We start from the raw sequence: 18,551 nt of genomic DNA, 5'->3' as shown, positions 1-18,551 counted from the left end.
CCCCCATATTCCAAATAAACTAAATTGCTGATAAGCTGGGAAATAAACCGGGAGAGAACAAATCCCTCCGAAAAGTAGTGCCTACTTTTGGGCTGGTGGTGTGATATGATCGCTGTTAATTAACAGAGCGCTTGTTAAACACATGTATGAGATGATAATGAATTTCAAAATAGTTTCTTATCAGTTAACTAAAGCTGATAATGCAACAGGTTCGTTGGCCAATAATGGATTGCCTTTGAGAGAGGGAAGAGTTGTATCCATTAAATTAGTCATACATATGCTCAGGAATATATTGAAATGAACTGTACCATAGTTAAAAACATTTTTATATTTATATATATATTTTATACATAATTATGCTGTCGTTTGTTTAAAAGATATATGGGGTACATTTTCAACACCAATTTTCCCCTAACAATAACCACTATAAAAATATATCTTATCCTTCGATTTTTATTATAGCAATGTTTATCTGCATTATTGTTTTATAATACCCTTTTAGTCACACAAGTTGATCCTCAAAACGCTTTGATTTTATTAATTTGGAGTTCCCCACTCTGCACTTGATTTCTTCATTAATGAGGACCATGACACTTTCATGTCCTAATGAAATCCATCAGTAGGCTTTTTTACGGGCGGCTGATATTCATAACTCTAAAGCTTCATCGGAAATGCCTATTAATGGTCGGTAATGGGTCATTGTCTATAATTAAACCGGAAGCGTGCTCTCATCAATTTCGCATCACACACATACATGTTTAGGCTTTACAGCCCATTCAGCTTTTCACAAAATGGCCGCGTCATGAGTATGATTAACTGTAATGGAAGTGAATCACAAATCTGCCAGAGACCATTGTCAACAGAGAGAAATATAGGTAACGGTCCCACGAATGGGCATAAACAAATAGGTTGGTAAATTTGGAGCACAGAGAAGAGAGTGAAGCTTCCCGAAAAAGCCAAGCGGGCCGAAGAAGGAATGCGTTATCGGTGCGTAGTATTCCATTGATAAGATATGCCTAGCTTTATCTGGCCGATAAGGCAATGTTTCACAATCGAGTAGACGGCGACAGGTGAACTGAGTTTTGGCAACGCCCCGATCGGGCCGTTAGAGTTAACTTAACTTCAGTCTTAGCTGAGCGGCTCGCTGCAACGAACGTGTTTTCCTGCCTGGTAATTAAAGTTAAAATTGAAAATTGGTGACAAGTGATAAGAGAACTGATAAGCCATTGCCTTAACTGATGATGTCATCAAGTGAAAATTGTTAGAAAATGAGGATATCAGAGGAAAAATAGTGTACAAATTCGCATGAATTGAGTGCTTATTGAGTGATACTTTTATTGTGGATGCCTAATTGATGCCTTTGTGTTTTTCTTTTAGCAGTGAAACGAAAAAACGAATTACCAATTAAGTGACAAATCGAAATCAAGTGAACATGCGTTTCAAACTGTTTGTGGTTTGTGCGCTGGCCTGCGGGTTTATGGCCTTTGTCCTGGCTAACGAGAATATATCGACGGAGGAGTTCGAGGATCAAATAATCAATGCAGTTCCGGAGCCGGTCAAGGTGACTAAGCCCAAAGCTCAGGCGGAATTCGTTGAGGTTCCAAAGGCCACGCCCGCTCCCAAAAAAGCGGAAGCGGACAACCCGAAAACCAAACCACTGGCCCTGCAGAAGCCCACTCTGATTCCCGTGGTGCATGTCAGCAGTCGGGGAACAGATGATATCCTCACCGTCGCGGGACTGAAGCCCGAGAAAATGTTCGGAGCCCTCATCATGCCAAATGACTATTTGGGGGAGCTGTACGACGTGGACAACAGCGGCTACAATTGGGGTGAGTAGGTTTCGTTGTCCCTGGGCTGATTCAGTTCCACCCCATTACTCATACGCCGCGTTGACTATCTTATCAGAACAGCTCAGTGGGTTTCAGTTTGGTTTAGTTACCAATATTTGCTCGATAACCTGTGTTCGGGCATTCAGGTGTAGGTGCTGTAAGCCCCTCTCTCTCTCTCTCTCTCTCTCTCGCTCTGTGTTCTTCCCGATAAGATAATGCCCCAGGTTGAGGCATTAAAAAGCTAACGGTTTCTTGTTTTCCGCTTCGGCAAACAAAACAGGTGCGTGGTGGCATAGTGAATATACGCATATGTATGCACACGAATATAGGTGTGGACACGGCGGACAGCGGGAGCACGGAGTCTTGCGTGATTCAGTTTACAACCTGTGGTAGTGTGTGGATTTAGCAATTCTGTTTTATCAGTCCCCTAGAACTGATATATTGGCTATTCGGAATTGGAATTTTTGCCGTATTAGTCACAGTCATTTGTTAGAATGTAACTGTGTAATAAAAAAGGGTTTGGTCAGAAATAGAATATCGAAATATATATGTGGAATTACTCACCGATTGCAAAGGAGTAATGGTTTAAAAATATTGTAATATTTGTAATGCCTCACTTGCCAAGAACAAGACGCTTACATTTTGTTTCATATATATATTTATATTTTATCTTATATTTGAACTGTCTTTAGAAGCTTAGGCTAACTTATAACTAAAGTAAGGCAATCCTTTGGAACTTACAATTAACCTAGTTTCTGGACCTAAGCACTCATCGAGATGCGCTGCTCGTACTCCGCGATGCGCAATCTCACGGGAACCACTAGACTGAGGTCCTCCATGATGGCGTGGTTCTGGGTTCGTACTGAGGCACTGGAACTCTGGCGGGAGATGGTGGCCCTCGACTTGTCCATCGAAGGCTTGCGGCGCAGGGAGCACTTGCGCTGGCTGCCCCCCTTGCCCACGCCCATGGCTGGTACATGGGGAGTGGCAAACTGGGCGGTGGTGGCCGACAGTCTCTTGGGCTTGGGTGGTGGCACTTGTCCGGTCACGGAACCACTGAGACTGTGGTCGCTGCCCAGGAAACTGTTGGCGGTGCTGCTGTTGGCGGTGGTTGTGGCAACGTTTTGAGGACGGGCGGTGCGCAACATGGCTATGAAGCGGTTGTTGGTGGAGCTTGCTTGGGGCATCAGCTTGCTGAAACCCGACTCAAAGGTGTTGGTCAGCTTGTTGAAGAAGTTGATTTTGTCGGTGACAGTGGGTTCCTGCTGCTGATGCTGCAGTTCCTCCTGTTGCAGTGGCTGTTCCTGTGGCTGTCGCTGTTCCTGCTGTCGTGCGGTTTGTGGTTTCTCCTGGCCATTATTTCGCTTGGACATTTCCAGCACTTTTTCCCTCAACTCCATGGACCAGCGTTTCTGGGCCGTATGCAATTTGGGTCGCAGTGGGGATATGCCATTACCCGGCTCCGTTTTGGCCAGTTCCACGGCCAGTTGGCTGGTAAAGCGCGGCTTGGGCGTGGAGGTGATGGTGGGCTGGGCGGACATGTCCTCATCAATGTCCATTTCCAGTTCGCTGATGCATGAGGACGAGGAACGGGAGGCTGTGCTGCCGAATCCCGGTGAGGACGGGCTAAGCTTGTAGTTGTAGAACTGGAAGTTGAAAGTGCTGATGCTCATGTTGACGGTTGAAGTACGAATGTGCTGTTGAGACCAGGAACGCAGACCTTATATAGGTGCACTTCTAAAGACTACCTGGTCCAGTTTTCACCCCCGGCAGCTGGTGCCAAAAGTTCAGGTAGCCGATCCCGATAGGCGATACCCAGCCTAACTTAATTCCGGGAAACTACCTGAGATCACTACCTAAGCTATGAAAGTAAAAAAGGAAGATTTCTCAAAGGAGCGATTTCCCGGTAATTGCAACCCGAACACGCGAGTTTTGCGTGTTTTCCGCGCACCAATTTTTGGCAAAAGACTGACGGCTAATCCGCACACTTTTATAAGGACCACCAAAAAGGATTAGCGAGGGTATCGAATCATAAATAGCTTAAAAACATTAAACGCGACAGATGTTCAGGGTTTCTACAAGCAATCCGCTGGGGTTTATGGCCACTTCACACTGTTGACGTTTCATTACCTGGCTCGTTAAAATCAAAATCAATGCAATTAATGATTCACCCGACACTCTGCAATTCACAGCCGACAAAATAATAGAAGGAAATGAGGGAAATAAAAACGGTGTTATACATTAAGCATACTACTGCAATTTCCATATATTCAAAGAGAAATACGCAATCAAACTCAGATGGAATGGGAAAATATCTGTGCAAAAGGCGAAATGAGGTGTCAGGATCGTAATGGGGTTCATTAATTAATGGAATTATAAATGAAGCTTAAATTGTATGTAAGGAGCGGGTTCCATTGAAATAACAACTAACTTAAATATTAAAATTGAATTTGTGAAATAGAATTCAGGGAATTCAGCTGGGATAGGCACGAAATGAAAAGTTAAAGATGCTGCAAAGTAGACTGTGATACCTGCACTGCCCACTAATATTGTTTCTGTAAAACAAAAGACAATTAAAGTATTTATTAGTTAGCTAATTGAACTATAGAAGTACAAGACAAAGCTTAAAAATATTAAAGTATTCCTGCAAAATGCAATGAATGTCAACCGCTTTTGGTGCAACCACAACTCTCCAGGGATGTCAGGAATATTTTGAAATCTTTCCCGGGACTTCACCACGAAAACTTCGCCAGCAATTTAAGTTTCTGGCCAGCGTCAGGAGCAATATCCTTAAGCGGATCCTGGGTTCTTTCATGGGCACACGTTTGCAGTGTCCATTGGGAACGTCAGCTTTGCACTTAATCAGCTTAAATTGCTTTAAAAGGCCAGCGGTGAGGCGAAATTAGGAAAAAGGGGCCAAGAGTAGCAGAGAAGAAGGAAGACAGCAAAGTTTGCAGCGCAGAAATGAATATTAACTGTGACCTTTAATGGCCAAGCACCCGGAACGGGAGCTGCAAGGATGTGGGTGGCAAAGTTGCAGCCGGAAAATGCAAAAGAGGCCAGGAAAAAGTTTTCTTTCACTTTATGCCTTGCAACGCAGCAAGTGCCAGGGATAATATTGTGGAATTGAAAAAGTAATCTCGCCGGATTAGGTGTGAAATTATAATGATAGGCCAGAGCTCACCTCTCTAAGCTATTTGTCTTCTCCTCTCGCTGTTTCCAGATCCCAATAACAATGTCGCCCCGCCGACCACATACTCCACGGCAGCCGGAGGATACACCATAACCGCCGCCCGTCTTGCGGAGCTCAGGAGCAACTTTATGTACTGGTACTTCGACAAGGACATGTACGGAGGACGTGGCGACTACCAGTTCGACATCCATGCCTCCATGACGCAGCTGCACAAGAATCTGAACTTCCAGCTGCCCTTCTACGGCTTCCGATTCAACTACACCAGGGTAGGGTTTCTTTAAGATTTTGACATGACTGTAAAGCTGCACAGAATATGCGAATCTGACTGTAATCCAACAATCTCCTCCTCTTACAGCTTTCCCTCAACGGCTACTTGGAGTTCTCGGATCCGCCAGAGTACCTAACTTACCCCCTGGTCTTTCCGATCAAGGACTGGCCCGCCAAACGCGATCCCTCCTTCATGGGCATCTTCTTCAGCAAGTGCCGTGTAGGACGAATTTATCCATCGGATATTGACCAGCGGACGCCCGGTGTTTACTTCCGGTAAGACAATGCATCTCTCATCTCAATATATTTCCGTATTATCCCCTCCCGCTCGCATTTCCGGTTCGTTTGTATTTATTTGCCAGCCGTATTTATTCGCCCTTGTTTCTCGTGGCATTTGCATATGCGAAATCAGCACACAGTACGCGCCAAACAAAAGTACTCATACGTTCACATTCGTTTTACGTGCGCCAGTCGCCATTTACAGAAAACTAACACAAAATGGCATGAGTGTCTGCGTGCCCCACTCTTCACTTCCGGTCCTCATGGCCCCATTCTGCATTCTGCATGTGTGTGTGTGTGCATGTTGTGGGCCTGCATTTATGCATATGTCCTTCCAAACTGTATAATTTATTTGACAAACAACTTGTTCTATATTAATTCAAGGAATTAAATTATGAAATACCAGAACTTGATATTTTGGCACACGTGCACCATGTCAAGTAATTTCTTGTGATTAAAGTCAACTAAGTTAAGTGACTGTATTTTCCCTGAAATAATGTTATTTATATATATATATATATGTGTATTAAGTGTATTATCCTTCCGACTTTGTGGAGGTCCAACCTCCATTATTGTGTGACATGGTTAGTGTTTCGTTGCTTGTTACTGTCATTTATTGCCCCAGAATTTCTGCATTATTTCATGGTGGCTACCTGTTCATCTGTGCTCCGTAATATTTCCGGGTTCCCAACAGAATTCCAGCACCATTATTTTCCTGCTGATTTCAGCATGCACTCGAGCGTGAATTCATTGCGAAGTGTCCATCGTTCTGATGCATTGTTAAGGATTTTGCAGAAAAGAGCATTCACTGCATTCAAATCGTTTTTATCTGAGTGCAACAATGCATTTCGAAATATAATTTGTGAGTTCAGGATGAATTCGCTATGTGACCAATTCTACTCTAATTATATTCTGTTGCCAGGCACTTTCCCGCTGAACTTTCCGAGGACAATGTTTAAATTTATACAAACATGAATTTCCATTTTTTTTGCCCTCGTCCAGCTAATTATGCAAATTAATGCAAGAGGGGGTTAAAAGTTATTTGTGGTGTATTTATATGGGTTTACCCATGGCAGCATTTAAAAGAGCTTGGCCTTACAAATTCCGCAATCGCACACACAGAGAGGCAGACTCTCAAAAGTGCATTAATTAGTTAAAGCTACTTTCTTCTTAAATTGCTCTTTGGTTAACTCGCAGATCCGAGCTATTTGGAGCATAACTTATGGCTGCTCGTCTACATTGTCTCAGCGCCTTACATTTCATAGCCTTGAGGAACAATGAAAAAATAAGGAAATGGGTGCATAAATTACTTCAAAATGGCACACAATGACAAGTCAGTTGAGCGATGCATGCAAGTTGAAAAATTCATGGGAAATCTACCGAAAAAGTGGAGGAAAAATTACAAAAGTGGTTTAATCGATTTGACAGCATTATGAATGGCTTATAGCATTGCAGGATAAATGTTTTTCCATCGAGTTCTTTTCTGGCACTTTCCATTTTTCCGTTCACTGGGTTTGTTGTCAACACTCTGCTGACAAATTGCCACAGCTGAGCAATTAACATCCTGCGAGGAGCGGGCACAAGGATCAGGACACGAGTGCGTGTAGCGTCCAATGCATTTTCATAGTTTTACACAGTCCGACAATATGTCAAACTTGTTCCGCATAACTCGTTCAATGGCGTAGTCCCTGCCATTTAATTGTCTTCGCCTCGTGTAGAGCGATAAAAAGGGGAAATGCTCAGCCAAACCAAACTTTCATGAGAGCACCGAAAAAACAAAAACCTATAGGTATTACCTATTAACCTTTTAAAAGCAGTTAGCTACTTCTTGTGATAGCTTTTTCTACCAGTGCACTTGTGAGTGGGAGGGCAGAGGTATTAAAGAATGGGGAGTCACTGATGCTGTGACTGGAATTTAATTTAAATAACTTTGCATGGCGCTGCAGATAAAGAAGCCAGGCAGAGCGAATAGCGAGATGCGGAGTGATGTAAAATTGCTGGCCACCCACACACGAGCACCACCCACCGACCCACCATCACCTTTTGGCACCACCGCCTCATCTTCTCACCCACTCCGTCATTGACATCCGCCCACATGTCGGACCACGATTATTTCGCATCAATTTAATTACACACTCACACTTAGCGCTCAGCATTGGATTAGCTGAAAGTGCAGGGCGTTGCGCATACGCCGCGTGGGTCGCCATCCACTTTGAGCATTAAATTCATTATGAGCGCACGTTTAATTACACACACAAACGTTTAGCCGCGTCGGGTGGCGAATAAAAACTTAATGTCGTTTGTTCAGTATTTTTGCCTTTGTTAAACGCTTTAAACTTTGTCAGCATGAGAAATTCGATGTGTGTGTTTTTGGTCAAGGTGGTACTTTCTGCAGGTCCTGTGAGCGCCTAATTGTTGTTTGGCAAGGACAGCTTCAAACGGATTCTTAATTGCCGGCCTGCGTTGGCGCAATTAACACATATTCGGGAAAAGAGTCAAAGGTGCATTAGCAATGGAAAAATTACAACATAAATACACAGCAAATTTAAAAGAACAACAATTAGAAAACGCAATTAAAAGATAAATATACCCGAGTAAAGTTCTTTATGAACTTTAAGAAAGGTAAGGTTTTTGGCCAGACCTTGAAGGAGATGTATTTTTTGAAGTACTTGCCAAAAGTCACTTTCATTAAATTTATAGAGTGCAGACATAGCACTCTTGGTCTTGCCAGTCAGTTCCTTGAAAGTGTTTTTGGCCACAGTTTTTCTTTGTAGCCAGGGCGCCATAATAATGCCGCTTCATTATTCCCTTTTGCCAATCATAACAAGAACTTCCCCAATCCCTTGAAACCCCGCCTTCCTTGGTCCTTGGCTGGGCCATTTGCAAGTCTCTGTTTGCATTTGCTGGCGAGAGCGCTTTCTGCGCGCTGTTTCTGCAGCTTACATGCAATTTTCGCCATTTTCTTTAAGTACGGCCATTGTTTCACTTTCATTTACACCCCGAGATGGAATTGGGCCACACGGCAAGCGGCAAAAGGCGAAGACCGAGACATGGCTGAAGCGTGGATAAACCGGGCTGAAAGGATGAGGGACTGGGGCTCGAATATTTCCATGCAAAGCGCCGAAAAGGCATTTTAACCTACAAATGCAGACAAAACTGTGGCAGCGCCCGAATGTATGCAATAAAGTACATAATGGCGCAGTTCAAGAACTGGCCTGCGATGGCAAAACGGGGGAAATAGTGAGCAGGGGAATGGAAATTGGGTGGAAAAGCGGGTGGAAGGCGGCTCGGAGCCCGACTTATGTACGAGCTTCTGAGTTTCTATTACTTTTTGCGACTCTCTCTATGTCGGCACAGCGAAAAATGCTTTCGAATTTTTAAATTCGAATTAATATACATTATATATTAATTACATCTGCAATGATTGCGTCAGCATACTGTAACATTTCCATTGAAGTCTCCAACCAAATGTTATGCTTTATGCAAAAATATCCTTTGAGTACTCGGATTTTCTGAGTGCCCCCATATAAATGTGTGGCTTTTTGGCTTACTTACACGTAAAAGTCTCCGAGTCTGCGGCTGTTTTTGGCTGCTGCGCGCGCATTTCTAGGCTGAGTGACAATTCGCATTTTTTTGGCCCAAATGTCAATTGCAGACTTTTAAAGTTTTTGCTCAGGGCAAACACGGATGATAAACTATGTGTGTGTGAGTGTGGGTTTTTGTGTGTGCGGTTATCTCTGAGCGCCTCCTTCTTCTTCTTCTTCTTTTGGCCATGGCATGCGGTTTTTTGCTGGCTGCCAACAAACGTTTTCTATTTTTTACGCCCGTCGAGAGGAAGGAAAGCGTAATTTTGTAATTTATTTCCATTGCCATCTGCTGCCAGGTTTAATTTATGTGCCCTCAAAAATTGAATGGCACATAAGCGCACTGGCGGCAATTTAGCGCATGTTGTATGATAATGGCTGCATTATGAGTTTTTATTACGGATCGTTGAAGTGTTAATAAATAAGCCGAACATAGGCGAAACACCACTCTACCACTCATGTTTGTTTGCAGTGCCAGTGTGTGAGTGTGTCTGTTTCATTTATCACTAACAAACGCCGGCGCAAAATCAATAAAATGTTACCGGGGAAATGCAAATAGAAAATGGCCCACATTCATCTTTGTTTGCCACACACAGAAATGCTGGAGCATAACGAGTTTTTCGATTTCAATTGTTACACTCATATGTGTAGTGTAGTGCCCCAAATGAATGTCCTTGTCAAAGCGATTGGGAATTAGTTTACATTTGTGCATGCTCTGGAGCCCAAGACTTTATTAGATTTAAGTAAGTGGCATAAAGGACTAACAGAATATTGCATATGATTATTTCGTTTCAATTATAGTGTTTTCAGTGTTTCGATTGCAACTATAGGGGAACAATACATTTTTCATTTTCATTTGAAATGCAATTTGAATCATTTCTATTATTTATCTCCATTCTGAATATGCTCTAATGTCACTATTGGCAAAATTGGTAGTTATTCTTGCGGCCAGCATCTGGACATGTTTCTACTGAGCCGAACGCTTCATTTGATAAGCCTCTTATTCGAACCAAGAGCTTTGTCAATCCACGATTGTTCACCTCGATTCCAATGCAATTGTCCGGCAGTGAAGACTTGCGTTAGATTTACCAGTACCAGTGGACTGGCTCAAAGGGGGTGCGTGTAATAAAAAACCCCGGTAAATCGGCTTAAGGTTTATTTGTCTGGTGTTTGAAATGGATTGGAATGGCTTTTGTCTAAGCATTTTGCATGAATCCCGACTGTAATTTAGCCAAACTGGCTTAAAGCAATTTATGGCGCAGCAAACACGACGCTCCGACAGTTTGAAGTGGCGACTGGGTGTGAGTGTGTTACGCGGCGTATGCGTAATGAATAATTAAAGCATATAAATCATACGCCACGTAGCCGCGTTGGCGTCGCCAATGTGTCGGCCGTCGATACGAACATACGAACTCCCCATACATCCGAAGGCGCACACTTGAAAGGGCTCACGAGAGCGTAAAATAAATAAAATGTTTATGAAAATATGCCCGGCAGGGAAAGTAATGAGGAAGCGCCCAAATCAGAAATCTCTCCGCCTGCTCCCTGATTTATATGCCGAACATCGAATCCATTTATCATCAGGCAGACGCCAAACCAAAATTTGCCTTGCATCCGATTTGTTTTCCCATTTTCGCATCAGCCACATGTGTCGCACTGGTCCGCTGTTCCAAACTGACGCAAAACTCATTCTATTTGCAGAGTGGAACGTGATCTGATGGGACGTACGGACCGATTCGGCGTGGAGGTGCGGGAACGCACCATGTGGGACATCCGTCAGGGAGTCGTGGGCGCCGATACCTTCATCCCCAAGCACGTGGTGATCGCCACCTGGAAGAACGTCTCCTTCGCCGGTGGCATCGACAACTCCCTCTACACGGTATGTGATTTACTTGGAGTTTTTTGTTAAAATGATGTATAAATATTACATATGCTCACTGTTTTTTCACAGACAAACACCTTCCAAATGGTCCTGGCCACTGACGAGGTCTACACCTATATTATTTTCAACTATGCCGTTCTGAACTGGCTTTCTCATACTGAGGCCGGAGGTGATACGACGAAGGGCGAGGGTGGTGTTCCTGCATATGTAAGTGGTCAAACTATCCCTTTTTTAGTCCCCTCACTCTTTGTCGGTTGGCACTCAATTAAACAGTTGACTCCAAAGAAAAACTTGCCAACTAATTGCGAGTGGAGAGTTTGTTTTGCCTTTAGTTTCCCAGGATCTAGCCATGCCTTGTTTGCTTTCGTGATTTGTTCGCCAATCTGAGGAAGAAAGTAAAGTGCAAGTTAAGTTTTTCGATTAAGAATTCACAGAGAGTCATAAAGTTTCTCTAAGAAAATTTCGAAATAATACAAAATACCTAATAGTTAACCCTTAATTTCCTTTGCCGAATCACTTATTCACAATTATCATTAGCTTAAATCGTTTTGCTTTTGGAACTCGAGTGCCCTTCAGCCACCAGCCACTTGCAGTAATTAAACGCACAATTTAAACTTTTTCTAAGCCCGAAACATAATTGCGAACTTTGTGAACAGTTAATTAAATGTGCGGGAAATCCGAATGCATGTATTTAATTGCACTTCTTCCCCGAAAAGTTCCCACACCCTTGACACGCGAACTTTGCTCCCCCTTTCCAGGTCGGATTCAATGCCGGTAATGGAACCCAGGCGTACGAGTACAATCCCTACAGTCAGAACATGGTGATTCGCGACCTGGCCAACAGAGGTTGGGCCAACGGATTCCCGGGTCGCCACATTTTCCGCGTGGACGAGCAGATTCTAATTGGCTCCTGCAACAAGGATATCGGTACGTTTGATTGCGGGGTTCCTGTCATTGGTGGCAACTAAAGCTTAGAAACTGATTGGGTTTTGGGAACTGTCAATTTCCATGTATCTTATATGCATCTTTTACTCATTTAGATGCTGCTCTGCTACCTCTTACCTTTGCCCCCGAGTCTGGTAATATGCTGGGTGGTCAAGTCGTCAATATCACTGGACCCTGCTTTGATCCGGCCATCAGGGTGACGTGCCACTTCGATACGGAGTCCGTGCTGGGAACCTATGTGGATCGGAACCGCGTAATCTGTGTGCAGCCCTACCTGAAGGCCGAGGGCTATATCCGATTCCAGATCTCCGTGGGAACCCAGAGGTTCAAGTGGCGCGGAAAGTACTTCGTGGAGACCCCGGCTGCCGCCACCGAGAAGATCTTCTTCACCACCGATGATGTGCACAAGAAGAACCCCGCCGAGATCCGCATCACCTGGAACCAGTACAATTTGACCTCGAACGCCAATGCCAACGTGATGATCTCGCTGTGGGGCTACCGGGAGACCAAGATCGAGCCGCAACTGGAGTACATCGATGTGATCGAGGCCTCCTACTCGAATAGCGGCAGCTACGTTATCACGCCCTCGAACTACATCAACCGCAACAACATCAACCGGGACATGCAGTTCGGATTCCTCCAGATCAATCTCACTCAGCCCGATCAATACTCAGGATTGGCCATCAGTCCGTAAGTAGATACATTTGTGGCAAGCAACCTCATATAAATCGTTTAAACAGGTTAATACATGGTTTCACTCAGTTGAGTTGCCTTAAATTAAATTCATGGCCACATTCCTTTGTTATTAAGCTTTAATTGATTTCCGGTTGTCTCAATGTGTCATCTCAATATCTCAGTTCCGAGTGCCTGGCGCTCTCATGGTCTATCCATGTTTTTATTCAATTTGTCGGACAATTTCAATGACAATGCGAACGGGCTATGTGTACTTCGGCTGCCACCAGAGCCACCAGAAACCAGATACCCAGTCATCCAACCCATTCCCTTCGGCTGCAATCAATTTGCTTTGGCTTGGTTGGCTGGAGATTGCTTATTATGACAGCCAGTAATTGCGAGATATTCTCGAAGCTAATCAATAATGGAAATGTGTTTTTAATGGCCCCGGCCAATGGTAATCGCTGCCATGTTTGTTCGCCAGTCTCCTGCATCTAAGCCTTTTTCCTCACGTCCAGCAATTATTTTGCACTTAAACGGGAATCATCTTCCGAACCATCAAATTTGTGGCCCAAAAATACGAGTCGTGTTTCGTTGGATGGCCAGTTTGAACATTACGAATTTGCAAGGGCTTATTTATTGTAGAAACTCTGGCCTACACAAGAAGAAAAGTTTAAGAGAGTTTATATTTTTGCAAGATACTCATGATAGTGTTGTAAAATATATAGGTATCTATCATTCCCTTTTTTATCGCTGTGCCTTTTCCCCCAAGACGCAATATAAGACAATTTCTTTCTTTTTTGGTTTACGGCACCTTGGGGTGTCGTTAGACGGCCTAAAGTGGCGGATGGGCCCAAATAAATTGTTAGCATTGTTTCAACATTTAATTTCCATTTGATGGCCGAGTAATTGTGGAACTTAATGAAAAATATTTCCATGGTAGCGCAAGGCGCGAATGGCCATTGAAGGATAACTAAGCAACGGCTAATGGCAAAATCGTGTTGCTCGTCAAAAGGAGCAAGTTAAATCGCGTGGGAGTTCATAAGCTGGCAGTGTGCAACCTGCACGAATGTCAAAGGTCGATTAGTGTCATCCGTTTGGGCTGCTTGCTTGAAATTAATCTTGGGCATACATAATCTCACACTGCACTTTCCCATTTGCAGGGTTCTCTGGTCCCGGCCGATTCCTCTGGCCTGGTATATGGCGCCCCAGTGGGAGCGGCAGCATGGAAAGCGATGGGCGCGGGCTCTCTGCGATAATTGGATTCGCGCCGACCGATTCCTCAGGTAAGGCTCAACAAATATGCATTTGCATTTGCCCCGCTAATTAAAAGCAACTAGAACGCCGATGGGGATTGGCTAAATGGATGCTGTTCGGGCATGGGCATCCTTCCCCAGCTAATTAGCTGAGGATTGCGATAAAAGGACTGCCCCACTGAAAGTACATATTCCTCATTTTGCAGGAACTTTGCGGCCGACCTGCCACTTTGCCCCTGCACCTTGGACCAGGCTGTCCTGGACAAAGGACGCTTCCGCCCTGACCGCGAGTGCGACAAGGACTCGAACCCTAGCTGCCTGCGTCATCGCGGGGCCATCCACTGCGTGGTCAGTGGAACGCCAGTGTAAGTTGCTCTAAATCTTATTGTAGATATATATTCTTAATAACTTTAATGCAAATTTACCTTTGTCGTACTCTTTCCTATCCAGTGCCCAAGGAGCTGAACAGCAGTGCTGCTACGATCGTTATGGCTTCCTGATGCTGACCTACGACCAAATGTGGGGCTCTCGTCCCCGTCGCGTCCACAACCTGGGCAAGATGCCCTGGAACGAGGCCAGCAAGGTGCCCTCGCTGTCCATGTGGTTCCACGACATGCGCCCCTTCTACTCCTGCTGCTACTGGCAGGAGGAGCAGGCGGTGGGCTGCGAAACCTACCGCTTCGAGCGTCGTCCCTCGCAGGATTGTGTGGCCTATCAGGCGCCTGGAATCGCAGGTGTTTTCGGCGATCCCCACTTTGTGACCTTTGATGGCACGGCTTACACATTCAACGGACTGGGAGAATTCGTCCTGGCACGCAGCGTGGATGAGAGTAATAAGTTTGAGGTCCAAGGACGATTCGAGCAGCTGCCAGTTAATTATTATGGCGAGGTGAAGGCCACCCAGTTGACAGCGGTGGCCATGCGGGGAAACACCACCACGACGATTGAGGTCCGTCTGCGCCCTCTGCACGCCAGATGGCGCTATCGCCTGGATGTCCTGGCCGATGGACGAAGGGTTTACTTCGATCGTGAGAGTCTGAAGTTCCAGCACTTCGACGGTGTTACCGTGTATACCCCGACTTACCTGCTCAATCAGTCGCAGGTGGTGGTGCAATTCGATGCTGGTATCGGAGTGGAGGTGGTAGAGAACGAAGGATACATGACCGGTCGCGTCTTCCTGCCATGGAAGTTTATAGTAAGTAGCTAGGAAATTATGTATCTTAGTTTATTACATTTTCACATTTTTATTATTTAACTACAGAACAAAACCGCGGGACTCTTTGGCAACTGGAGTTTTAATAAACTAGACGACTTTATGCTGCCCAATGGACAAGTGGCCCAACTCAATCTTAACGATCTGCGCAGCATTCATACCAACTTTGGAATCAAATGGATGCTCACGGATCGCGAGGTTCCTGGAGTGGGAGCCGCTCTATTTAAACGAGAATTTGGACGAATGTCTGGTTACTATGCGAATGCCACCTTCCAGCCGAATTATGTCCTAGATCCTGCGGACTTCCTGCCAGCGAATCGCTCTTACGATCTTGAAAGAGCTGAAGAACTTTGTGGAGAGTGTATGCAGTGCCAGTACGATTACGCAATGACTTTGAATAGAGACTTGGCACACTTTACCAAAAATTACTACGATACTATAGTCAATATGCAGGCGGAAAATGCAGTGTAAGTTTTTCACTTAAATATTCTTGTTATATGGATAAAGTCAGAAATTAATTCTGTTATCTTGTTATTTTTTATCAGGCGTGTGGTATCCTGTGGAGTTCTGCAGACTCCTCGTTTTGGTCGAAAGCTGAGCTTTGACTTTATGCCTGGTGCGAAAGTATCCTTTGAGTGTAACGAGGGCTTTATCCTGATTGGAGATCAACGTCGTGAGTGCTTGTCGAACGGTCTGTGGAACATTCCGGAATACGGATATACCGAATGTCTACGTAAGTACCAGAAACAGAATATTATATCGTTGTTAAGAGACCCTCGTATCGTGCCTACAATTATACTGACTGACTGAATTAGATTAGAAAGAGATACATTGAATTAATATGCAAATATAAGTTCATAGCTAATCCAGTCACCCAGTATATAGTAGAAGTATGTCCCCTGATGCCCCAGATAGATACCAATCCTTACCAACTTTAAACCCGTGCAGGTGAGGTGTACTACACGCGTCGCGTCGCTTTCATAGCAATTGGCATTATCTTCCTGGTGATCTGCCCACTGATGCTGTGCATCGTGTGTGGAGTATATCGCTATCGCCAGAAGCAGCTCAAGGAGGATCCGCAGTGGCAGATGCCCATGCTGCCCCGTTCGAGGGCTAGTTCGGCTCGTAATTTAAGGACACTTAACTACGACGACGACAGCGATACGGATGCCAGCACATTGAAGAAAAGTAGGTCCTACGACAAAGTATATCGCACGAACGAACCATTACCGGGCAAACCGCAAATTGATTTTCCAGCTAAGAAATGGGATCTGGATGAGAACGACGAGGATGTGACCTCATCGGAAGGTAGTCAAAATAGAAACAGCTCAAAGTTAGCCAGGGACATTTCCTACATTAATCCGAACGTAACCACAGGTGAGAAGCCGAAACAGCTGGGTCGCCGCTCCTTGCACTCCGCCTCCGGAACGGAGTTGGATCAGCATGGCTCCCCGGTGGACGGGGATCATCCAGACGAGGACGATGACTTCGACGAGGCGGATGTCCACACGGGCACCACTCATCCAGTCGGATACCACCAGCCCCTGTCGCCGGAGGAGGCGGATCAGCTGCATCGCCAGCAGTACAGCCCCACCTTCAGTGGCCTGGACAGTCGCACCAGTGGCGCCAGTTCCATAAACTACACCCCACAGGCGGCGACGCAGAACCGCTTCGGAGGAGTGCCGGTGCTGCCTAGCAACACCCAGTACTACAGTAGACCCCCGTCGAGCGTGAACACCGTGCCGCTCCGTACTGCGCCCACGCCCCTGACGCAGGACACTGGTCTGCCTTCGCCTCCCCTGGCCACCTCGCCCACTCCCTCGGTGCAGAAGTCCACGGAGGTCTGAGGATCGGCACTCAACCCGATCCTTAAGCTGCAAAGTTCAAATAAGAGCCACCCAATAATAACTAATCTTAAGTACCTTTCATTGCCGCCGACATGAAAACGCCCACCTGACCATCAGTTTTCTTTAACTTTACTTATTGTTACACCGCTGTTTTCTACCCACGGCCATGACCACATCCAATAACACACACCCAATAAGCATTTATTAATAGTCCGAATCCGTGAACCGAATCCTTGTACATTAAGCATAATCAGAACGGCAAATTCATTACGTATTACTTTGGCCCAGGTAAACAATCATCATTTTATATTGAATAAAACCAAAAACACTTGTTTATAGTCGTTACTTGTATATGTTGAATAATGTTTTTAGTTCTCCTTGCAGCGTAATTCGATAATGCCAATTGTTACATGAAAGTTGACACTTCGCAGGGTTCGCTTTGTTTGCCATTTAACTGCCTGTCAATTTTCTGTAATAATTTGCATGACAGACGGCTTGTTAGTTACACTGCAAATTAACGAATAGTAGGGAATGAGTTAACTATTTTAGAACTTTCAAGAAACAGAACATCGTACTGACGCTTCTTTCCCAGTAGAAAGCTACCAATGCAGCGGTAGTGTATGTATTGTATGCATTACGCCAATGTCAATCAATCTTGAGCAAATTGATGAACAAGTTGCCGTTACTTATGTCTGTTTGCCACCGGCGAATCCTTCGTCCTTCGTCCTTCTCGTCCTCTTCATCAATGCGAGAGTATAGCCTGGTCTATCTGGGAAATGGGCGCCACACAATGACAGGACGAAGGGGCTCAAAACTAGGCGAAAACTAGGCTCCAGCCTTGAGTGGATGGATTGATGGCAGGAAGGAGCTATATGGATGGCTTGCTAGGTTGTTTTATTTATGTACAGTGATGGAAAGGTATCAGTTTGCAGAAGGCAAGGTGGAATAGATATACAGCTGCCAGAATTCAAATTTTACAACAGATACCTACCAAAATAAACTCGTATGTCGGAACCATTATGGATTTACAAATGACTTCCCTGTAAAGAGTGCCATAAATTTCCTGTAGGCCTCCAACACTGTTGATAAAAGCATTTGCCCAACCCCATCCTCTGTCCTGTAGAATCCTTTGTATATTTCCCATTGCATACTCTTGCAGGACATGAGGAGCGTTCCGCGCGGGTGGCTAGCATTTCGCTGGGCATGGTGCTGCTCATCCTGATTCCCTGCCTTTTACTTCTCGTCTGCGGGGCGAGTTATTGGATTCGTGAACGAATCGCCAGGGAGGAGGAGGAGGCGGCCCAGGCTCTGTTGCCAAAATCCAAGTGGCAGCAGTCGAAACAACATGTAATTTGATTAGCACATTGATGAGCTGCCGAGGACTTGTGAGCGTGGCTTGAATTCGGAATCCGGAAAAGAGGACTCTGAAACCTCAAACGTAATTGCCAAATGGCATTTAAAAAACGAACCTGCATCAAATCTTTATTTATTAACGAACCAATAAAAGAATAAATAACAAATAAACAACACTAATTCAATTAAATATTGTTTAAATGGCTTACCACAGGTCAACTACAACGTTAA

The 18,551-nt window shown here is 44.9% G+C and overlaps 2 protein-coding genes across 6 annotated transcripts; one reads left to right on the top strand and one right to left on the bottom strand.

The window, feature by feature from the left end:
• The first annotated feature begins 1,124 nt into the window (after positions 1-1,124).
• mesh lies at positions 1,125-18,498 on the top strand. Of its 5 annotated transcripts, none has more exons than NM_170540.1 (16): positions 1,125-1,170; positions 1,381-1,829; positions 5,053-5,288; positions 5,378-5,565; positions 10,854-11,031; positions 11,104-11,241; positions 11,793-11,961; positions 12,075-12,669; positions 13,815-13,937; positions 14,114-14,272; positions 14,358-15,102; positions 15,169-15,587; positions 15,666-15,853; positions 16,069-16,308; positions 16,378-16,428; positions 16,498-17,304. In NM_170540.1, the coding sequence occupies exons 2-16, from the start codon at positions 1,433-1,435 to the stop codon at positions 16,965-16,967; spliced, it is 4,296 nt and encodes a 1,431-aa protein (NP_733419.1). In that variant the 5' UTR covers positions 1,125-1,170; positions 1,381-1,432; the 3' UTR covers positions 16,968-17,304. The 5 variants fall into 5 exon arrangements, with proteins under 5 accessions (NP_733419.1, NP_733418.1, NP_001163782.1 ...); NM_170539.1 differs by having other exon boundaries at positions 1,378-1,829; NM_001170311.1 differs by having other exon boundaries at positions 1,378-1,829; positions 16,069-16,428.
• Positions 2,498-3,525, bottom strand: bnk (bottleneck). Its single transcript, NM_079865.4, has one exon. It carries the CDS (start codon positions 3,500-3,502, stop codon positions 2,591-2,593), a length of 912 nt encoding a protein of 303 aa, NP_524604.2. The 5' UTR covers positions 3,503-3,525; the 3' UTR covers positions 2,498-2,590.
• Positions 18,499-18,551: the final 53 nt, after the last annotated feature.

Source organism: Drosophila melanogaster, chromosome 3R, assembly GCF_000001215.4.
Source record: "Drosophila melanogaster chromosome 3R".
NCBI lineage: Eukaryota > Metazoa > Arthropoda > Insecta > Diptera > Drosophilidae > Drosophila > Drosophila melanogaster.
This window is presented reverse-complemented; position numbering and strand designations above follow the sequence as displayed.